This window comes from Eptatretus burgeri, chromosome 13 (assembly GCF_056783735.1).
Source record: "Eptatretus burgeri isolate ZD-2024b chromosome 13, Ebu_testis_v1, whole genome shotgun sequence".
NCBI lineage: Eukaryota > Metazoa > Chordata > Myxini > Myxiniformes > Myxinidae > Eptatretus > Eptatretus burgeri.
Genome location: NC_140973.1, coordinates 392376 through 415964, shown reverse-complemented (window position 1 = coordinate 415964; position 23589 = coordinate 392376). Strand labels below are relative to the sequence as shown.

At 40.2% G+C, this 23589-nt stretch overlaps 1 protein-coding gene across 14 annotated transcripts in view; it reads right to left on the bottom strand.

The window, feature by feature from the left end:
• Window positions 1-23589, bottom strand: part of LOC147013654 (uncharacterized) — a 69443-nt gene that overhangs the window by 4493 nt on the left and 41361 nt on the right. For 8 of the 14 annotated variants that reach the window (XM_085850735.1, XM_085850736.1, XM_085850740.1 and 5 more), the window contains 4 exons: window positions 19387-19543; window positions 17574-17764; window positions 17200-17354; window positions 6594-6726 (listed from right to left, as the gene is read on the bottom strand). In XM_085850735.1, the coding sequence (XP_085706861.1) occupies window positions 6594-6726; window positions 17200-17354; window positions 17574-17764; window positions 19387-19543 (636 nt within the window). Of the gene's footprint in view, window positions 1-6593; window positions 6727-17199; window positions 17355-17573; window positions 17765-19342; window positions 19544-21216; window positions 23542-23589 lie in introns of those variants that run through there. The other 6 variants (XM_085850738.1, XM_085850745.1, XM_085850748.1 and 3 more) reach the window with 5 other exon arrangements.

Below are 23589 nucleotides of genomic sequence, written 5' to 3'. Positions count from 1 at the left end.
GAAAAATAGTTTTTAAGTTTTTGTTTGACTCCAAGCTGGATACTATGGTGATTGCAAACTCGTGTTTTATATGTCATCGCCAGACCATGTGATCAATCAAAATGAAATTTCATATTCATGTTTCTATAGGTGGTGTAGACTGTAGATGGTGAAGATGCCATTAAAAAAAAAGTTTCGTGTAAATAGGAAAAATTTGTTTTCTTCGCTCAACTTGGCTGGCAAACTGCTTTAACGATGATGTCATCTTTTACATTTTTTTTGCACCATAGTTAGTTGATCATAACCTGATGAGAATCGAATCGATAGCATTTGCGGTTTCGGAGAAGAACATTTTTGAAGTTTTCGGTTAAATCCAAGCTGGTTGCCATATTGATTGCAAAAACAAAACTCGGAAACAATATGCATTAGTTCCCATTCACCCTGACATTCCTGTGATGTTCCAACTTGATCGGAGCAGTGGTGTTGAAGTTGCTCTGAAGAATAATAATCTATCTATAATTCCAGCTGTGTGTGTGTGTGTGTGTGTGTGTGTGTGTGTGTGTGTGTGTGTGTGTGTGTGTGTGTGTGTGTGTGTGTGTGTGTGACCGCTGTTTCTCGACAACCACTGGTCCGATCTAAATGAAACTTGCCAGGTATATTGTTGGGGACCTAAGTATGTGCCTTTTCAAGGTTTGATATTAATCAGCCAAGTGCTTCCCAAGTTATGGCCATTTATTTACCAACAATGACAGGACACGTTGCTGCGTAGGCGTGGCCGATGGGGAAGAGAACCTCAGCCGCATTCCCCATTACGGGTTACAACGTATGGACTTCCGGATAATGATGACTTCGTGTATTCCAATAATTTCTCGATTTCTTATGTGCATTTATAGATAAACACAATGCCCCAATACAGTCGTCGTTTATGAGAGCAAAGGAACGGCCTGTGTAGTTGTTTGAAAGTTATTTTTAAAATTTCTTTTTTTGCACGTACGTTTTTTTTTCTTCTCTTCTTTTCTCTTTGTGTTTTTCCTTGCGATGACATTGCGAAGAGGCAAAATACGTTGGCGCTAATTGAATAATTGGCCATTAAAACTAAATTGCGAATAATCGTAACTGCGATATGCGAACTTCCGGACAGTGAGGACTTAACTTCCAGACTTCCGGATAGTGACGACTTACTGTATTCTCTCTCGCACGATTTTTGTACTTTCTCGATTTTCTTAAACACAATGCCCCAATCCAGTCGTCATTTACGACAGCGGAGGAACGGCCTGTGTGGTTGTTTGAAAGTTGTTTTTTTTGGTTTGCACGTACGGTCACACACGTACGGGCACGTGAGAGCGAAGGAACAGCCTGTGTAGTTGTTGTTGGCAAGCGGTTTTAAAGTTTTTTTTTTGTTGTTTTTTTTTTTTTTTTTTTTTTTGCACTTGCGGCCACGCACGTACGGGCGCGTACTAGAAATAATAATGAGAATACCGATGGCAATAGGAGACCAAGCATTTGTGTACTTAGTCCCCTAATAAACGTGATGAAAGAAAAATAAATAAACCGTTTCACTTTGAGCGGTTTAAAAGTGTGAAAATAAATAAATACGATGGAAGAAAAAAAAACCGTTTCACTTTGATCTTTTACTCCAAGAAAGCAAATAGACTATGGACCGAGCCCTCAAATTCATGCTTTATGCTGTCTGCATCAGAGAAGTACTGGACTTTATTTTCACGTTTTTGATCAGATGGAAGATGTCTAAGAACATTAATGTACAATTGCCACCAAAGTTATCGAACGATTAAATTTCGAGCTTTTTTGGCACCAGATCTTCTCGATATTGTTCCTAACTCAGTTGGATATCACTTTGCATGTTGTATATGTATTTAATAAAAAAAATCAAGATTGAGAGAGCCAGGAAGAGGCAAGAATGGGAAAATTTAACTTAGGAGTGTAAGTGATAGCTCTTTGTGTAGGTTCTCGGGTCATCTTCTTGTAAAGGTTTCTCAGAACTTCACAATGGACTACCTGAATAATGAGACGTTCCACTTCTGGAGCAAATACATTCAGATGGTTGAAGACTTGCTTCTATTTGTCAGGGCTACAAGGCGAGCCAGCTGGAACCTTCACCTGTCGAGCATCCGTTCCATTCTACCTTGGCTCTTGTCATATGACAGAATCAATTATGTGAGGTATCCAACAAAAGGAGGACTGACAGGATTCACACACAAGAAGGGTGCAGTGCACAGATGGACATTATCAAAATACGAAAGAGCTGCCATTACGAGAGTGTCTGGAGATGGCTTGTCATGGCACATTATCTGGGGCCCGTGTTGATTTAGACAGAACATGAATAGAGCATGATGAGGACATTCAGAACAACATGGTCAACCATTTGATCATTCACTATAACGAGACAGCTTTTTTGGCTGCTGGTTGCATCATCGGTTCGGGGTGCGGCTATGCCGCTGATGTACACCGATGCCCCTATTACCACACTGGTACTCATTTCGCCGACCTCAGAAGGATAACAGGCTGAGTCAACCCCCCTGGTGTAAATTCAATGTCAACAGGGATCAAACTCAGGACCATAGGATCCCAGGCCACCACCCTAAGTGCTAAGCCAATGTCAGATGTTATGAGACAAGCTATATCACATAACATCAGGTCAACTTGCATCAGCACCTGTTGCTGCAGACCTTTGTGAGGCTTAGGAAAAATGTGAAGTTTCCTTCACAACATTTTGCCAGAAGAGACTTCAATTAAATGACATCAGTTTTCACAAAATCATGAAGAAGATGAAGCTGAAGTCTTTCAAGGATATGGCGAAGTCCACCATAACAAAAGTGAAGGGTAAGGAAATCACCTTGATAGTTGACTGGAATTTGTTCATAAGACTGATTGTTGTTGGTTCAGTGAGAAAGGTTGACATCAAAGAGATGTTGGTTCATTGCCTGCACCACTGGCAAATGATGACGACTGTCTTGTCAAAACCAACAAAGCCAAACTCGTGCTCTTCCTGGAGGGATCAGTTGATCCATCACCCACAGTTGAAGAGATCCCATTTGGCACAACTGGGTATGGGATTTGATGGCACTCAGCAGTGTCGTCAAACCACAGCCAACATTTGGACAGTTTGCTGATGAAGTGTTGAAAGTCCTTTCGAATCAGGCAAAGATAAAGAAGTCTAGAGTTGTGCACTTTGTTATCAACAGATATATGCCTGGCAACATAAATAATACTGAAAGAGCAAGATGAGCAGAGGGAGGGACGTAGATCACCAAAATATTTTCTCCTGATCAGAAGACTCCAAAACAATGGTCTAAGTTTCCATCTTGTGGTGACAACAAGGAAAATCTGCCCCAGTTTCCGTTTGGTGCAAGACTGGTTATATTAGCTGATTGATGACATCACAATGATTGTTGGACAATGGACATGGCATCGCGTGTCATGCTGTTCGAATGAATGACAATGATGTGGAAGTTCTACCAATCCCAACTCTGTTCTCAACGCAAGAAGAAGCCGATTACGAGACTTCTACTTCACTGTTCGTATGCTGCAAGTAACAGTGATCACATCATAGTCATCATCAGTCCAGACACTGTCTTGGTACTACGTGTGGCATTTTGCAAGGACATAGATGCAAAGATCTACTTCCACACAGGCAGAGGAAGTAATACATGCACAAGTGCTGACCATCACATATTTCACCATTTTGGGAAAGAAGTGTGTTCTGTGTTGATTGGATTTCATTTTTTTTACTGGATGCGACAGAGTGAGTGCTTTGTATGGTAATTGTAAAGTAAAATCTACAAAGATCATGACATTCAGTAAAGACCTCTGCTCCATATTTGAAAAGCTTGGCATGATGTTTACAGTACTGCCACCCTTGTATGAAGACATCGAAACATACACCTGTGACCTCTATGGGCAGAAGGGCTGTCGAGATGCAAGCGAAACAAGATGTAGAATGCTGAAGACTGGAAGATGTGGAGAGAAACACTCGCCTCCAAACAGAGATGCTCTGCACGAGCACATATTGCGAGCAAGCTGCCATTTATAAGATGTCTTATCAGCCAATCAGAAATACCATCGCCAAAGAACAATGGTTCGGGAATTGAAGATGGCTTGCTGAATGAATTGCTGAAAAGAGACTGAATGGGTCTTTGTCCAGCACCATCAAGTGTAATGGAACTTGCCCATTGCTCTTGCAAGAAGACATTAATCATTATGTACTCAAGGGTGGTGCTCTTGTTTGTTCAACAAGCTTCCATACACTGTACTGATTTGTGTTCATGTAAAGACTGCAAATCTGGCATTTGTTCCTGACAACCCAGGTTGAAGAAGAAATTGACATTCTCTGGAATCAGATGAAGATGCTTAATTGCTTCCTTATACTTCGGGGATTTTTTGTACTTAAGATTTTTAATGATTTATCAATTTATTTTCATGCTTTGCGACTGAATGCACAAATGGATTTGACAGGAATGCATTACGTTATTGTATCAACAAAAACCTGTTTTTTTTTTTGTTTTTTTTTGTTCTTTAGTCTTCATTTAACAACAAAGGGTTTGCCATTTTCTTTAGTATGGGGTCATTTCCATTTGAAAATGAAAGATTATTATTAAAGAATTCAATTGATGCATGTAAGCAGTTGGTGAAATATTGGTTGCAAGGGATAGTTTTACCATAGCAATGGACACTTAAAGGTATTCTGTATATGAAATAATTCACAAAATTATATCTGCTAATATCACATGATCTGCAAAATCATAAATTTGCATGATTGATGGGAATTTATTGCTCAACATCTCCATTTAGAAGTACCAGTACGTGCAAAAAAAAAAACGTTCAAACCGTGAGCCAGAAACAACAACCGCACAGGCCGTTTTCACTCTCGCGTGGCCGTACGTGCGTGGCCTGGAGGTTCGCATATTGCAGTAACGATTATTCGTAATTTAGATTTAATGCCTAGTTATTCAATTAGCGCCAACGTATTTTGCCTTTTTGCAATGTCATCGCAAGGAAAAACACAGAGAAGAGAAGAGACCCCCCCCCCAATTTTTTTTCAAACAACCACACAGGCCATCTCTTCGCTCTCGTAAATGACGACTGGATTGGGGCATTGTGTTTATCTATAAATGAGCATAAAAAAATCGAGAAATTTTTGGAATACATTGTCACTATCCGGAAGTGGTGTGTGCCCGTACAGAATGTTCACATGCATTCCACGAATTATCGCTTGCATTGAAGTAACAACTGCTATGATACTTACACACACACAGTTAATTAAAATCCAAATTTAAATCAAGTTTACCTCCCTGTCTTTGCTTGCCATGACATTCGCTGCCATTGACCATTGCCACTCCTACGCCATGGTAACTAAGGCACCGATCCCCATCGTAACCGGCACGGCCCGTGACGTCATCATCGGCCGGCCGTGCACCGGCCTATGCAGCAACGCGTCTTGTAATTGGTTTGGTAAATAAATGGCCGCAGCAACGTGTCTTGTCATTGGTTGGTAAATAAATGGCCATAACTTGGGAAGCACTTGTCCGATTAATATCAAACCATGAAAAGGCACATACTCAGGTCCCCAGCAATATACCTGGCAAGTTTCAATTAGATCGGACCAGTGGTTGTCGAGAAACGGTGGTCTCACGCACACGCACACACACACACACACACACACACACACACACACACACACACACACACACACACACACACACACACACACACACACACACACACACACACACACACACACACACACACACACACACACACACACACACACTGCTGGAATTATAGATAGATATATGTCACCATTGCTATAAAGGAAAAGGAAGTCCTTAGTAACGGCGTTTAAGTTTTGTTTTTGGCCGTTGCTAATTAATGTGCAAATTTTGAATGTGGGAACATGCCATTTATGGTTCATATACACTTATTCAACATATCTAGCACATTCGCAGGTACTTCTCAGATGTAGACTGTGGAACTCAAAAAGTAAGCAGAATTAGTGGGTTTGGCCCACAGTCTAAAATGGAATGGCTCACTCAGCATTCATTTCAAACGATGGGTTAATCCAAAATACAAGCTACCATTTGTGAATAAATAAAGCACTTATTCCAAGTAACTATCACGAGGAATCAAACTTTGTAATGTATCTGGATTTAAAGAGATCCAAACAATGGAATAATGACCCAAGTAAATCAAGAATAAAGCAGAGATTTAAAGGACGTGTTGGGTTACATCATCTGATTATCTCAAAGTTGTCAATCATCTCAATAAATGTACGTCATGGAAGAAAGGACCGTCCTATTAATCAAAACCAAAATAAAAACCTTATTTAGAAACGGAACTCTAAAAGCCTGTAAGCTGTAACTGAACTAAATATTCTGGTGTTTGACGAGCAGAGCATTGTATGAATTACACGGTCCTTTGGAATGACCTGAATACAAGTTTCCAATCATCTTGGAATTGTTGGCAGCAGACAAAGTTGCGGCGATGCCTTTCAAAAAAGATTAGCCTTTGTGTGCTGGTCCAGTGACGAAACAACAAACTCCTGCTTCAACTTAATCGCATAGAGATTTTAATTGATAAAAAAAGAATAGCCATCTAACCAGTGGGAGAACAATCGAGTCTTCATCCTCCAGTCGAATGTTATCATCAAAAAAGACGTGATGGACCGAGGGATCCTCTGGATCAACCAACAAGGGTTTACCTCCGTGGCACAACCATCCATGGCGGGCCCACCTAACACAGTATACAAGAGCAGGGTGGGTGGCAGAAAGGAATATTAGCTCTACTTATACTACCTCATAAAATTTCCAATACCACCCCTCTTAGCTGGTCATCTTTGGAAGGTCGGACCAGATCATGAGCTAGTTGCTTTTGCTTCAGTATACACAATTGTATGACCCTCCACACACTTTGTCAAGAACCCTAATAAACGCTCATAAAATGTTTATCAAATATTAAATTAATTAATATGTTCCATCCTTTCTTTTCAAGTCAAAAGGTCAATATCCACATTGCTGCTATCTTAATTCCATCATTTTAATTTCACCTGAATATAGAATGGGCTTTGGTTTTCCTGTGTAGATACAAAACCCAAAACATGGAATAAAAACAATTCATACAATTAAAGGCATTTATGGTGCTATTGAAGTTCCCTGATTTTTAGGAATCCATGGATGAAACTGCAGAACTTTTGAAAAAAGGAAGGTACCAAGCAAAATGAGATTTTACTTCGGGAAGTGGGGGGGGGGGGGGCTCAGCATGCTCCTCCAGAAATTTTTGAAAAACTGATGTCAAAATATACATTTTGGGGGAGATCCTGCCCAAAATGTAACAAATAAAAAACTATGCAAACTAGAACGGGCACTCGGTAGAGCGCATACCTTCGCCGCCGCTACTTTTTTCCGGGCACATTTGAAAAACGTCATTTAAAAACGTCCATGACGTCACAACCATCAGTCCGATGGACGTCAAATTTGTTGTTAGACGTCATTGAGGGCAGTCCAACAAAATGGAATGATAAACACTGAAAAAAATCGAAAGTTTAAAAATGACGTCATCTTGTGACGTCATTTTGACGCACTTCCAATGACGTCACTACCAATCGCGGACTACCATCCTGAAAGCTCTTATTTCACAGAACATTTTAACGTTGGTTTCATGTCAATAGCTCTATTAGATCTGAAGTTATGCCTACAAGTATATTTTGACCTTGAGTGTGACCTTGACCTTGACCATAGAGTTAATTTGCAAAACCTGTTCATAAATAAGCAGATATTTTGGTACTGATCATAATGCCTGGATTTGGGACAATTTCCTTTACAAATTACATAGATATTTGAATATAAAATATCAGGACATTTTAGCCACACTTGAAAAACGTTATGTTCAAACGTCAATGACGTCATAACGGTCAGTCCGAACGACGTCAAATTTAGTGTGCGACGTCTTTAAGGTAAGTCCTACAAAACGGTATGATCAAAACTGATGAGGTCGAAAATTGAAAATTTACGTCATCTTGTGACATAATTTTGACGCACTTCTGATGATGTCACGTCAAATCTGACACCACGTACCCGAAAGGTATTTCGTCATGGAACAATATGGCGTTGGTTGCATGTCGATAGCTGTCTTATGAAGGAAGTTATGCTCAAAAGATTGTTTTTGACCTTTGACCCGATCGCTCCCAAAATCTAATCAAATCGTCCTTGGATAATCACGAATCATCCCACCAATTTTCATGCAATTCGGTTTAATACTTTCTGAGTTATGCGAATAACAAACAAACACACAATTCACAAATAAATAAATACACAGCGACCAAAACATAACCTTTCGCAGAATGCGAAGGTAATAAAAGTGATATTTGGGGAATATTTTTATAAATTTCAACTGAACATTCATTGCTGGAGCCAGCCGGGTGTTGGCTTAACGGTTAGGGTGGTTCATTGAAGATCTTTGGGTCTTGAGTTCAGGCCCCTGTCCTGCTGTTCAAATAACACCAGGTGGGTTGACTCAGCCTGCCATCCCTCTGAGGTTGGCAAAATGAGTACCAGCTTACTGGTAACAGGGGGTACCAGCATCAACAGCACATCAACAGCCACACCCCCAGAAAATGATGCAGCCAAGCAGCCAACAGGCTGTATCATAAATGGATAAAAACATTGCTGGGAAGATTATTTTCATTTAGTACAGCATTGTGTTATCATAAAATAGATGAATAATGAATACCACATACCATTCCGGGACTTCTAACAAGTATTTTAAGGTGTTACACGTCATGTCATGGAAGCGTTTCCCAGAATCACCCACGCTCCAGTCTAACCCAGAGCATTCACTACCCAGCTACCCCGTTATGTTTTCCATGGATACTGGATTCTTAACGCCATAATGTTTGCCCAAAATACCTTGCCTGTGTTATGCACTCGTGGCGATTTTGATTAGATTACATTTCTATATCAAGTGGGTATTTGTTGTATCAGTTCGCGAGTGTATTTATTTATTTCTCTACCAGTTTCATGTCTGTCTATCTTTTGTCCCGGGATTCTCAGTTTTCGTCGTCCTGTGCCTTCTTCTAACAAGGAAAAAAAAAAAAAGCAAAAATATAGAGGGATAAAATCACAAAAAAAACAACCAAACAAGGTAGGAATGACACCACATTACAATCTTCTTCTTTTTGCGTATGACAGCTTGACTGCCGGGTCGCTATCATTTTGTTGGGGCGCAACTATGCGCTGATACTGTGCCCCTATACCACTGCAGTGGTGTTCATTTTGCCGACCTCGGAAGGATGACAGGCTGAGTCAACTCCACCTGGTGTTAATTCAGCAGCAAACGGGGCTCAAACTCAGGACTCTAGGATCCCAAGCCAGCCACCCTAACCACTAGGCCAACACCAGGCTTTCACCACAATCCTCTTGGGGATTACCATCACAACCTCTTTTGACATTGTTCCATCACAATCACACAACAAAAGTAAAATGTCAAAAGATATCATGCTAAACCATAAGAAGATTGTGGTGTAGTAATGTGGTCATTCTTCATTATTCTTCTTCATCAATCACAATCCAGGAACAAAAGTAAAATATGAAAAGACGTCATGATGGAAATTCATAAGAGGATTGTTGTGTCGTATTGTATTGTGATGTCATTCCTACCTTATTTGGGGTTTTTTTGAGATTTCATCCCTCTGGTTTTACTTTTTTTTAAATGTTATTTTTTGTTGTTTCTGCAATTTTTTTATAAGTAATAAAATGCTTAATGTTTAATATGCTTTCTTATGGATAATATTGAGCATGTTAATAATCCATGATACTTCTGTACTACGCGATACTACAGTCTTCCATGATACTGCCGTACTTTGTGATTATGACCGTATTCCATGGTACTGCAATTCAGATCAACATTTGTGTCTTGTACATGGGATATAAAGTCAAGGAAACACAGTATGTTTGCTGCTTCATTACCACTCTAAATGCATCTATATCTTGGCTTGTTATGCAATCTGCGTGGCATGAAACACAGCAGACAAGAAACTTATAAAAACCGGATTACATTGGAGGGGGGAGGGGGATTTGTACGTTCGATTTGTTTTCATAAAATGCTTATACTATATATAAAAGGAGCTCCAGCTCGGTGTTGGCATGCGTACCTGCCTGCGCCCGTCAATAAAAAGACGACGACGTCTGAATACAAAAGGCAATACATTTTGAATGCGAACAGGCTTTGTATTTTGCATTTCTATTTTGATCTTCCTCTTAGTGTGTTGTATAATATTCAGTATTCAGCATCGAAAATAGTTGTGATGAATATCACATGAACAATCTCCCCCTCTTCACTCCTCACACCGCTAAATTTTATGCATATCCTTGAAGCAGATGGGGACAGCCTTTGTTTCTAGTGTTTTATATATTTTTAATATTATTTTTCATGTGAAATGTTTTTAAATCAAAAAATGCTTAATGTTTAATATATTTGGTTATTTTGGTATGGATTAAATCCATCTATGTTAATAAATTGCTTTAATACTTGTTTCAGTTTATTTGGAAGATAGGTTGGCTATTTATCACTTTTGGGATGGTTCTGCCCACTGGCCATTTTGCCCTTTTCCACACGATCCTGGCCTGGTTTGGTTGAGTCCACATTTACGTTTGATTTATTTTCCTAAGAAAATGATTAATGTCTTTTAAACATTTTAATTTTTTAATTTTGGGTTGCGTGCACTCGCCCAGAGACAAAGTAACTTCCTCACCTTGGAATCGCCATCATAGCTTCAGCAGTTATTGAGGTGTGTCGGGCTAAAGTTTTACATTGTTTTTATCAACGAAGAAGTACAAATTGGCGTTTTGGCGATCTCTCGTTGTGGTACTTTAGCGATGTATTCTAGCATCTTTTTAAGTCTTGGTAGTTCAGAAAATGCTTGAGAATAAAAGGAATGGCTTTTAAATGCTTATGATTGCACTCGATAATAGTTTATGAGGTTACCATTTAGTTATCTCGATAATAGATAATAGTTACCATTTATTATCTCGATAATAGATAATAGTTTATAATTCATTGTTTACACATTTGAATGTGCGGCAATTTTTTTTTTCCTGTATCATCCCTCTATATGGAGTACTGCCGTACTCCATGATAAACTTATTCTGTATGAACACAATTGGTGTGGTGACCGGCCATTGCAGGTTTAGCACGTGAGAAACCATTTTGGCACAGCTTTATCGGTAAATCCCCGGGGAAGGTTAAAAATGGTAACATTCTCTGAAAAGAGACTGGCGGAATTAACAATTCTAACCACCCCCTCCAGCAGGTGTCAGTAAACATACACAGTCAGGTGTGACGTGTGCAAGGGAAAGTTGCAAAAGTTGTTGTAAAACAAATGAGTTGTAAAACATTTATTACCCTCGCCGAAGGAAAGAGTATTGCATTTGGGTCTATTTGTTTATTTGTCTATTTTTGTTTGTTTGCACAGAACTTTCATGTTTTTCTCCACAAGCTATTGCCGGATTGAGACTAAATTTTCACCATTGGTGCAACTACTCATGTCGATGTTTTAATCATAATTATGATGTCATAGGTCACGTGGTGTGGCAGCCATGTTGGAAAAACGGAAAAACGTTGGACCTCTATCTCTGAAACCGCACCAAAGAAAAAATTGAAACATAGCAAGTACTCCTCATGATAGTGCAGGAGCCCAGAAGGTTTATTCACGTGAAAAGTGCCGGAACGTTTGACCTCATGGGCTGATGGGGTCATCCACTGACATCACAAAAATGCAATGCTGCCGGGTCTGACCTGTGGCTTCCCCCCCGAATTCACTCAATTAGTGACACCATTACCGATAAACCTATTTTGCTCAATATCTGGAAAAATATGCATGATATAACGAATAAGGTGTCTCCACCTATGTTTTCATGGTCAATCATTACACTGACACTCACATTATTGCTAGAAAATGCATAGTTTACTGTGTAAATGTTGTTCTCCCCACTCAGTTAGCAACACCATTGTGGAAAAACCCATTTTCATTAATATCTGAAAAACACTGCATGATAATATCACAAAAAATAAGGTGTCTATACCCATGTTTTTATTGTGCAATATTACAATGCCAACTCTAGTGCTTGAAAATGTTGAGTTCACCCTGAAAGTTGCCAACTGGAGTCGTACCATCTCTGTCTTTTGTTGCATTGTAGCAAATAATGCATTGGTCTCTGTCCCTTTTTGTTATTTACAGATCATGGCAAATGACACCCCCGTTTGTATAATTTGCAAAGAAAGAGGAGAAAAGAAACATGTCATGAAGACTGACAAGGCATCTCTCACAAACAAAGTTGAAAGCAGACAGGAAGTCTTTCTCAATGACAACAGTCTTCCGCCAATAACAGCCGCAGTGATTGATGGCGGTATTATCCTCCATGAAACCATGCTGCAGGACAGCAAGTCCACATATGCAACCCTGGCAAAGGATCTTTTGACAAAAGTATGTTTGTATCGTGGGGAGCAAATCCATTTAGTGCTCGACAAGTACCAGTCACCATCAATCAAAGATACCGAGCGAAACCTGCGTCGTTCAACTACTCAATCATTCATAATTACTGGACCTGACCAGGCTCAGCAACAGAGTAGCACAGAGTTACTCAAAAGTGGATCATTCAAGGAAGAGTTTGCCCGGTTTGTAATGGAGGAATGGAAGAAGCTCCAATATGGTTCAATTCTTGGAAGAAAAACACTTTCACATGGTGATGTGTGTATGGAGATGAAGAACAACGAGGATGATGTGCTGCAAATAGAGGAACCGAATCACCTCCAATGTCGACATGAAGAAGCTGACACACTCATTGCCTTTCACGCAAACAACATTTCCACTGGTAACGTTCTAGTAAGGTCCACTGATACGGACGTCTTCATCATTCTGCTTGGGCTTTCTGGAAGGTCGGAAGGGATCAACGTCATCATGGACTATGGATCTGGCAACCACCGAAGGTACATTGATGTCACTAAACTAGCTGACATTCTTGAGAAGAAACAGACTGGTATCACTAAAGCACTAATCGGCCTTCCTGCCTTGACTGGTTGTGATTTCACATCGTGTTTCTACAGAAAGGGCAAAGTGAAGTCCTTCCAGCTGATGGAGTCAGATGCAGCTCATGTGATGGCATTGCGATCTCTAACAGCTGAGGAGGTAGACGTCCAAGCTGTTACATCCTTTGTCTGCATGCTGTATGGCTTCAAAACCTCTGACATTAATGAAGCCAGATACAAGGTGTTCATGCAAATGGGTGGTGGTGAGGAAAAGGAGCCCCTTGCCAGAATAAAGAAGATAAACTGTGCCTCTCTTCCCCCGTGTGCCAAGACACTTGGTAATCATACGAAAATGGCGCACTATGTGGCAAGAATCTGGAAGAGAACTGATCAGACAGATCCAACTGGTGGGGCGAGTCTGACAGACTATGGATGGAAGTCGTCTCAAAAGTGCTTTGAACCAGACTGGTTTCCAGGAAGTTCAGTTCCAGAGTCCCTCACAGGCCCACATGAGGATGATGGGGATGGTGTGGAAGATAATTCGGTAGATGAGGAAGTCAGATAATGCTTGGAGTGGTGACAGTGATGAGAGTGATGAAAGTGATAGAGAAGACTTGTAATGCCAAGAGGACATAAAGTTAATTATGTGAACTGCACATTTGCAAGTTTTCTATATATTGTTGTTTGGTAAAGGCGTCGCTTAATGAGCAGGTGGGCTACACATTTACATGGTAAACTACACATTTCCCAGTAATAACAGGTGTCAGGGTAATGATCGACCATAAAAATATTGGTATAGACACCTTATTTGTGATATCACACACAGTTTTTCAGATAGTGAGGTTTCAGTAATGGCATCACTAATTTTGTGGATGAACCATGCATTTACGTGGTAAACTATACATTTTCTAGCAATATGCATAGCATCAGGGTAATGATTGACCATGAAAACATAGGTATGACATCTTATTCGTGATATTATCGTGCATAGTTTGCTAGATATTGAGGAAATTAGGTTTTTCGGTAATGGGCTCACTAAATGAGTGATTTCCGGGGGAAAGCCAGATTTCAAACCTGGCAGAAATGCATTTTTGTGATGTCGGTGGATGACCCCATCAGCCCATGAGGTCAAATGTTCCGGCACTTTTCACTTGAATAAACCTTCTGGACTCCTGGACTATGGGGAATAAGTGTGATTTTTTTTTAAAATGACATCATTGGGAGCTTCATTATGATGTCATAATTGCATATGTAGAACGGTACATCCAATCGGAATAAAAATATTTGTAGGTGATCTAGGGATAAAATGGTCGACAAAATGTTTTTGACGACTTCATTGGTCATGTGATTTGGCAGCCATATTGGATTTACCCAAAAACATAAAAATCTTCTCCAGACCAGCTGGACAGATCGAAGGGAAACTTCACGTAAATATTGTCCAAGGCATGCGTGTACAAGGTTGTTGAGGAATAATCGGTCACATGGTTGGCAACCATATTTGATTTAAGAAAAGAACATATTAAATAATGTTTTCTCTGGAACCGCTTAATCCATCGATGTGAAACTTCAAAATTGTGATCTAGTAGTGATTGGGAATACTTGTTTTATATTTCAACTTGATCGGACATATGGTCTGGCAGCCAGAATTATTGAATTTTTTGATGTGGGTTTTATTATTATAATTATTATTATATTTGATTAAGGCTCACTTGGCTGTGCCTGGATGGGTTTGAGGGTAGAGGAGTCGCAGCTGAAATACAAATCCTATCCAAGTTCCTCCTGATCACTTCATCTCTTCTTTTTGCTTGTTTGGGTTCCTTCTGATTACTCTAATGCAGGACTGTTCCGATTTGATCTACCTTTTGATCTGAATTGAATTTATTTTAATCCCATTCTGAATTCAATTGAATAACAATAAAAAACGTCGTGAGTCAGGGCCAGGTGTCTAATCAATGCAGGAAATCTTGGTTTCTGGTCATCACTGCCAGAAGTTATAAAGTGGCAGTTTTAATTATGTCTCATTAATTAGCTAACACACCAGTACACAAAACAAGTCCTGGTGAGGGTCTGCAATCTCTGATTGCTCTTTATCTTGTTTTATTTGCATTTATAACACTCATTTATAACATTAATGAGTTTTAAAACGTTTGCTCCACTACAATGTATTTGTTCCCCTCCAGTATATTTCTTCTGCTACAATGTGTTTGTTCTCTTACAATGTATTTGTTCTCTTACAATGTATTTGTTCTCTTACAATGTATTTGTTCTCTTACAATGTATTTGTTCTCCGACAATGTATTTGTTCTCCTACAGTGTATTTGTTCCCTCCAGTTTATTTGTTCTCCTACAGTAGATGGATCAACAGACAAATAGTCCTGCTATGGGTAATCTGCAAATAATTGGTAAAGGTGGTTCCAGTAAACAGTCATAATGCCAAAGGATGCGGGAGGAATACACTGATAATACTGATCCTGTGTTGTTGCCGTCATTTTGTCAAAAGAACAATCAGATTAATTCGAAGTCCATGGAGAATGGAATTATCGACAATTGGTTTGACAAACAGAGTGGGATTAGCCTCTCCGGGTTGGGGGGATACCGCAGGCATGCCGCAACCATTCGTCATCTGCTCGTGGAAAAAAAAAAAAGCTTTAGTTCAGCCATATTTGGGTCAAGGCCCAGCGTGTGGCAGTACCTGGCAGGAGATGTTACGTTCCATTTGAACGGCTGCCATCGATGTCAATATTATTGGCTTCGTCGGTTCCCCAATTAGTGGGGCAACTTAACTAAATATAGCATAACAATTGTGCATTTTGTGAGGAAAGCACCAAATTTGGCATACTAGTAGCCTATCATGTTATGAACAGATTTGGATATTGGGCCATCTCAAATTTTTGATGGCAGTGGAAAATGGCTGCCACAGCCATCAGCGGCTGAATTTGGTGCTTTCCTCACAAAATGCACAATTGTTATGCTAAGTTGCCCCAATAATGGGGCAACTTAGCTAAATATAACATTACAATTGTGCATTTGTGCACTAGTGGGGACACCCTTTTTGACCAAACAACTTCCAATACTTCAACAGGTATCACATCTGGCCTAGCTGCCTTACCATTTTTCATTTTCGCTAATGCTCTTCCTCCCTCATCCTTCTAGATGGTTCTTGTTATCCCTTGGTTTGCAGCAGGTTCTACTCTCTGAATTACTGGGTTCTCCTCATTTAGCAGTTTCTCAAAGTATGTTATTCATCTTTTCTTTATCTCCACATTATCTCTAATCACTGTGTTCTCATTTTGATCAGTCTTCTCTGGGAGATATCTTTGGATGCACTGTCTCTGGCTTTTGCAATTCTGAAGATATTATTCTGTCCCTCCTCTGTGTCTAAATCATCATACATCCTTCTGCAAGCTTGTGCCTTTGCCACCACTTTCTTAATTTCCTTATTTGCTATCTGAAACTAATCTTGACTTTGGTTGGGGCTGTTCATATACAGTATTACTCAATGCATTGCTCAGCAATCCATCAACAGCAAGGCAAGCAAGCAGTTTAACTTCAGGACATAAGATGATAGTACAGCAAAAAGGTAAGCAGACCAAAAATTTTGAAGGGGTAAAGTAACACTGTAAATAACCCCCAACCCACATGCATTGCTCAATCATGCTGGTCTGACTAACTACCCCCCCCCCACTCCCCCCTGCATGGTCCACTATGGGAAAGGAAAACAGTAAGCAAATGCCCTGTGAACTGACCTTAATTCCCTGAACTTTTTACATTTCCAGATTTTTAACAATAAAACAAATTAAATGCAAAATAAGTAAAAACCAGTCAACAGTGGAAATATGACACACCTGCTTCACTCGAGGCAATTTCATGACAATTTAAAAATATATAATTTCACATTCATCGTTTCCTCAACCAGAACATCGAATATGAGGTTTAAAGAGCTCAGTACAGACTATGCTTAGAATATCAACCTCAATGTGGGAGGGAGGAGGGGTCGAAGAATGATCTGAAGTCACAGATTATAACCAATCTATTTAAATATTAACAAAAAGTTATAAAAAATTTGTTGAGATGATTATTGAAAAACAGGAAGACATGAAGCAGGTTGAAGGGTGTGCCATTAATAGCCACCAGAAAACATCTTAGCAGGTGACAGTCATTAAAAAGGGGAGTGCTGAGAGTTACCAGGTGTAGCTGTCCTGTAGACCACAGATACCTGTCAGGTTAGACAAAAGGTTGTAGGCTGCTCGAGGCCCATCCGTTGCTGACACGGAGTGAGATTCTATCTCCAGTGCTACACCATCTTTTGAGTTGGTTATCTTACCTGGAGACAGACATACCTACACAGGACGTCAGAGAGAGGAGGGATGTAAAAGGGATTCAAATTTTGATCACACCACCTCATGAGAAAACCAAATCGGTTTACACAACATTAAGTACAAACATCCTTACATACTGGAAGGAGAATAACTTTGTAGTTGGTATTGTGTGTTTAGCACAAGTTCATGAACACAAAAAAATACATTATGAGTGCCAAATGGTCAAGTTTATAGAATTACTTGAGTGAATGGGAAGTGTGGAAAGTCAGGGTGATGGCCAAGGGCTGAATGGTTCACAGCAGCGAGTGTGGAATGCAGGTCGGACCCAAACGAGCGAAAAATCACAGCAAAATCACGGCCACACTTGTGGAGCTGTGTAATCAGCTGAAAAAATCCAGGCAGGAGCAGGTGGAAATGTTTTCCATTGGATCCTGAATCGAGTACAGTGAAGTTAAAATAAAAATACAAGTACATGAAGAATTGTCAATACTAAAGCCAGCAGACCATTTTGAGGAACAATCTATATCACCCCCCCCACCCCACAACTCCCATTCATTCGTTTTTCTCCCCCCCCCTTGCTTCCAACTTTTTTTTTTATCCCCTGACCTCCCCGACTCTCATCAACCCTCTCTTTTCTCCTCCATTCTCTATTTTTCTCCAAACCCTTTATCTATAAATTTACTCCTGCTCCTCTTTGCTATGACCTTTGATTAAGGGATTGCCTCCTACGATTTACAAATGCTCCTCTTGCTACAAATTTACTATGACCTCCCAAACTCATCTACCTTCCCTTTACTCCTCTATTCCCTATGTTTTTTTTCTCCAAATCTTTTATCTATAAATTTACTACTGCTCCTCTTTGCACACAATGCTTCGATGGTCTCTTAAGTCATAGAACAGGTTGGTTTCAGGCAGCCCCAGAAAACAAGTGAAAAACACAAGACTTAACAAGAAAAAGAGCAATCAGAGATTGCAGACCCTCACCAGGAATTGTTTTGTGTGGTGTGTTTTGTATGGTGTTTGTATACTGGTGTTATGTAATAAATGAGATAATTAGAACTGCCACTTTATAACTGCTGGCAGTGATGACCGGGTACCAAGACGTCGCACTTTGATCGGACACCTGACCCTGACCCATGACGTTTTAAAAAAATTATTATTCAATTTACTTTTGAATATGATTAAAATAAATTAAATTCAAATCAAATGGACGACCAAATAGGTACAATCCTGCATTGGTGTAATCAGAAGGAACCAACCAACCCTAATAAGCAAAAAGCAAACATTGTCATCAGGAGGAACCTGCATAGGATTCACATTTCAGCTGTTACTCCTCTACCCTCAAACCCACCAAGGCACAACCAAGTGAGCCTCATTAAAGAAATAAAAATAAAAAGAACCCAGATCAAAAAAAAAAAAAAAATTCTGGCTGCCAGACCACGTGTCCGATCAAGTTGAAATTTAAAACATGTATTCCCCATCACTACTAGATCATAATTGTGAAGTTTCATGTCAGTTAAGCGGTTCCAGAGAAAACATAAATATTTTTCTTCAATCCAATATGGCTGCCAAACCATGTGACCTATCAATTATTCCTGAACAAACTTATACACCCATGGCTTGGGGAACATTTGTGTGAAGTTTCCCCTCGATTTGTCCAGCTGTTCTGGAGAAGATTTTTTTTAATAGGTTTTAGGGTAAATCCAATAGGGCTGCCAAACCATATGACATGACATCATACGTGTGAACCTTTTGTTCCTCATGGATAGGCGGTCATTAGTGTAAAGTTTCGCCTTGCCTTACAATGGACAATTTCATTCAGACACATATCCATGGCAGAAAAATACATATGCTTTACTTAATTATTTTAAAAAACACAAGAATCAGTTGACGTCATATCAAAAGTTTGACATCAGATTTGTTTTCATTCAAAAATTTTACTCTCAGTTTAAAACATAAAAGTTCCTTTGACCATATATTTTAAGTGGCATTTGAAAAATAAAATACACCTCTATTGGAAACACTCAGGTAAGTATTGGGAGTGTGTAGCCACCGTATGGCAGAAAGTGAGTGGTTGAAGATGGACCGGAAGGTACGACCTGGCTGGTTCTCTGTAAATGTGGTACTCCGCCCAAATACCGAGGCAAAGGTGCGCGCATCAGGACAGGGTGGTGAGAACGACGGAGTGTCGCTAAGGAACTTCCAAGAACCTTGAGATAAAGGAAGGTCAGGAACAGAAATCAAGTTCACAAAAACAAAGGTTACAAACAAAAGTACAGTTGTGGCCTAAAATATTGGCACCCTTGCATCTTTTTCAAATAATGCACCATTTCTTCCACCAAATTGTTGAAATTAAAAAAACAATAAATCTTTTGATGTCGACATATGTATTTCTTTAGTGTGCAGTGGAACAAAACAAAAAAAGCTGAAAAAAAAGATTAAATCTTAGCTTATTCCACACAGAAATCATAAAATGGCCTGGACAATATTATTGGCACCTTTTAGAAATTGTTAGAAATAATTAGATTTCAAGCAGGTGATTGTCCTTTACTTTAAAAATGAAAGCAAAGAAAGAAAACCAGAGAATTGTCTTAGGAGGTCAGACACAAGATTGTAGTCAAACATGGACAATCTCAAGGCTGCAAGTCCATCTCCAGAGACCTTTATGTTCCTGTGTCCTCCGTACGCAACGTTATCAGGAAGTTTGAAGCCCATGGCACTGTAGCCAACAAGAGAAAACTTGATCAAAGATTGCAGGGAAGGATTGTTCGAATGGTGGAGAAAGAACCTCAATCAACTGCCAAACAGACTCAAGCTGACCTTCAGACACAAGATACGACAGTTTCAACTCGCACCATCCTTCGCCAACTCAAGTAAAAGGGGATTCTATGGTAGGAGATCCAGGACGACCCCACTGCTGAGAGAGACATAAGAAAGCCTGACTGGAGTTTGCCAAAATACACCTGAACAAGCCAAAATCCTTCTGGAAGAATGTCCTGTGGACAGATGAGAACAAACTAGAGCTTTTTGGTGAAGCACATCATCTCTGTTTACAGAAAACAAAATGAAGCCTTCAAAGAAAAGAACACCTTCCTACAGTCAAACATGGAGGAGGTTCAGTGATGTTTTTGGGTTGCTGTGCTGCCTCTGGCACCAAGTACCTTGAATGTGTGCATGGCATCATTAAATCAGGAGATTACCAAGGAATTTTGGAGCGCAATGTTCAACCCAGTGTCATAAAGCTGGGTCCCTGTCGAAGGTCACGGGTCTTGCAGCAGGACAATGACCCCAAACACACTTCAAAAAGCACCCAGGAATGGTTCAAGACAAAATGCTGGACTGTTCTGAAGTGGTCAGCAATGAGTTCAGATCTAAATCTCATTGAACACCTGTGGGGAGATCTGAAAACAGCAGTTGGGAGAAGGCACCCTTCAAATCTGGGAGAACTGGAGCAGTTTGTACAAGAAGAGTGGGACAAACTTCCAGTAGAGAGGTGTGGGAAGCTCATTCATGGATATAGGAAGTGCTTGACTAGTTATTTTGTCCAAAGGCTGTGATAACAAATATTAAGGTGAGGGTGTCAATTTTGTCAATGCCATTTCTTTTAATTTTCTGATTTTAAAGGATATATTAAGTTCTGAATCAAAAACAAACATTCTGTAATATTAACAGTGAAATAAAGAATTGTAGAGACCAAATACTTTTGTCAATTTCAACTTATTTTTAGAAAAAATTGTGAGTTATTTGAAAAAAGTGAAAGGGTACCAATATTTTGGCCACGATTGTATAATGTAGATACATCTTTGTGTTAAAGCATGTTATCAAAAAAAAGAGTAATTTAAATAATGCTATACAAAGCTTATCAAAAACGTCACAAAGATACTGGAAGTGTTGCATCTGCTTTCATGTTGATAGCCATCTGCAATCCATGAAATACTTCAGGACCTCATCTCAGGTAGAGGGGACCTATTACGACACATAAGAAACCAATAGGAATAAAGAGAGACAGGGATGGTCTGTACTATATAGAAAGGTGCAAAATGTTTTATAACCACAAAAAAGTAAAACAAAACATTTTTCACAGAAATGGTCACAGAAAAGATCAAAAACAGGATAACATCATCCGGAAACTAGCGGGCACCAGCTGAGGATTAAGTTCACACACTCCGCACTGCTAGCCTTGCTCTTGTGTACTCCGCAGAGGAATACCGTTCACCTGTTTTGGCAGACAGCAGCCACACAAAAATCAACACCCATGCAGTGGCTCCCCAGTCCTTCTCAATTCCAGCCCCTGATGTGCGCCGGAAGGCAATAATGCTGAGAGTTTGACCGCATTAAAGTCAACCCAGAGCTTGCAGTCCATGAAGACCTGCAGACTCGTAAATATGCAACTCAAGTCATGCAAACCTCTCAGGGGCTCTGAAAATGTTTGGAGTGATGCGGGCTCTAACAAAAAGGACAAGTGGCGCAATCTCTGGAGAGACAACAACATTACTAACCAATACTTGGTGAGTGATCCGACAGAAGAGCCTCCAGGTTTCAACCTCCCCAGGAAACAGTGGTCTGTGCTCAACAGGAACCGTACTCTCCAAGTGAGGACATCACACCACCTCCACAAGTGGAATTTCAAAGACAGCCCAAAATGTGACTTGTCACCAAGATCAAACTATTCGTCACATTGTGAATGAGTGTCACCTACAGAATTCTGATGAAGGATTTCGGGCAATCCACCTAACAATGGACAGTGCTGTGAATTGGTTGTCCAACTTAGACTTATGTCTGTGACCTGTAATTTGTCAGAAGCAAGAAGAATTGTCATATCAGACGCTTTTGGTTTGCCTCCCCTTGAGGTTTCGAATTGTTAAGTTTTCACATTTACTCTGGTATGCTAAAAATCCAATGGTATCTCCCATTAAGGTTTATCATTAAGTTTTCACCTACACTCCAGTATGCTAAATATCCAATGACATCGCCATGGTATCTCCCATTAAGGTTTACTTTTCACCTTCACTCTGGTATGCAAAAGATCCAATGGTATCCATAAAAGGTCCACAGAATCAGAAATTCATGTTTCGTTGAATGTATAAATAAGGCTTCACTCAACACTTAATTGTTGTTTTTTTCCTTGAATAAATATCTTGAAACGAAGATGTTAATGTTTTTTGGTGTCCATGTACACTCGATTTTCCCTGCCTCCCAAAGAAAGGACAATTACGTCATATATTATGTGACCCTCCACATCATCTCGAGGATACTTTTGCTGTGGGACTTATTTTTAAGTGCGGCGTACATGTGCTCTGAACTCTGCAAAAGTACTGAGAATGCCATCTTGATGCATAGTTGCTGGTTGTTGCAATACTGTACAACTAAAGATGGTGTGAGTATGCATGTTTTCCCAAAAGATCCAACTGTAAGGAAGATTTTGACAGCCAAAGGAAAAATGACCAGAGGAAAGTCAGATGGCCCAACTGTTTCAAGCATCATTTGCAGCACCAATTTTGAAGAGAATTCATACGACACGGGCCTGTATTCCCAATTTTGGATGAGTAAATTGAAACGATTAAAAGCCAACATGACCCCCACAAAGATTAGAGATAATTCTAATCTCATTCAAAAGAAGAAAATGGACAAAATAGCTGTGGAAAAGGGGCTATTCAAAAATTACGCAACACGTGAAGAGGTAAGGGGTTTGGGGCACACAGACAGTCAGCAGTCCCAAAGTTTAGTTATTTCGTTAGGTATGTGTGTATAGTTAGAATCCATCCCCTGTGTCTAACGGGAATTTCATGTTGGCGCTGCGAGTTATTTTGTAGTTAGTTTTTTTATATTCCCCAACATCCTGCTTCGTTCCGCCACCAAACCAAACCTTCGCGCACTGACTCCATTATCCACGTGTTTTTGGCTGAAGGCGTGGGCGGAGCCTCCATCGCCTCAGATTGAGGCTCCGCTCCAAAGAAAGGCAGGGAGTGTTTCCTCCAGCCAATGAACGAAGAGCGGGCAAAGCCGAGGCCTCCAGCTAATGGGAAGCCAGAAGGCCAGAAACAGCTACAGAGCCTCTTCGAGGGGGGGGGGGGCACCGACACGCCACCTGTCCAATGGGAGGCAGAGTTATCTCAGGACGGATCCCTCCCACCTTGCAGGAGGGGTTGAATAATTGTCGGTGCGATCCGTCTGGGTCGTCTTGTCTGGTCTGCTGACCATCTTCCATCTTGGTGCTGGCTGGCGTCTGCCGCTTCGTCTTGGTTCCTTGGTGCGA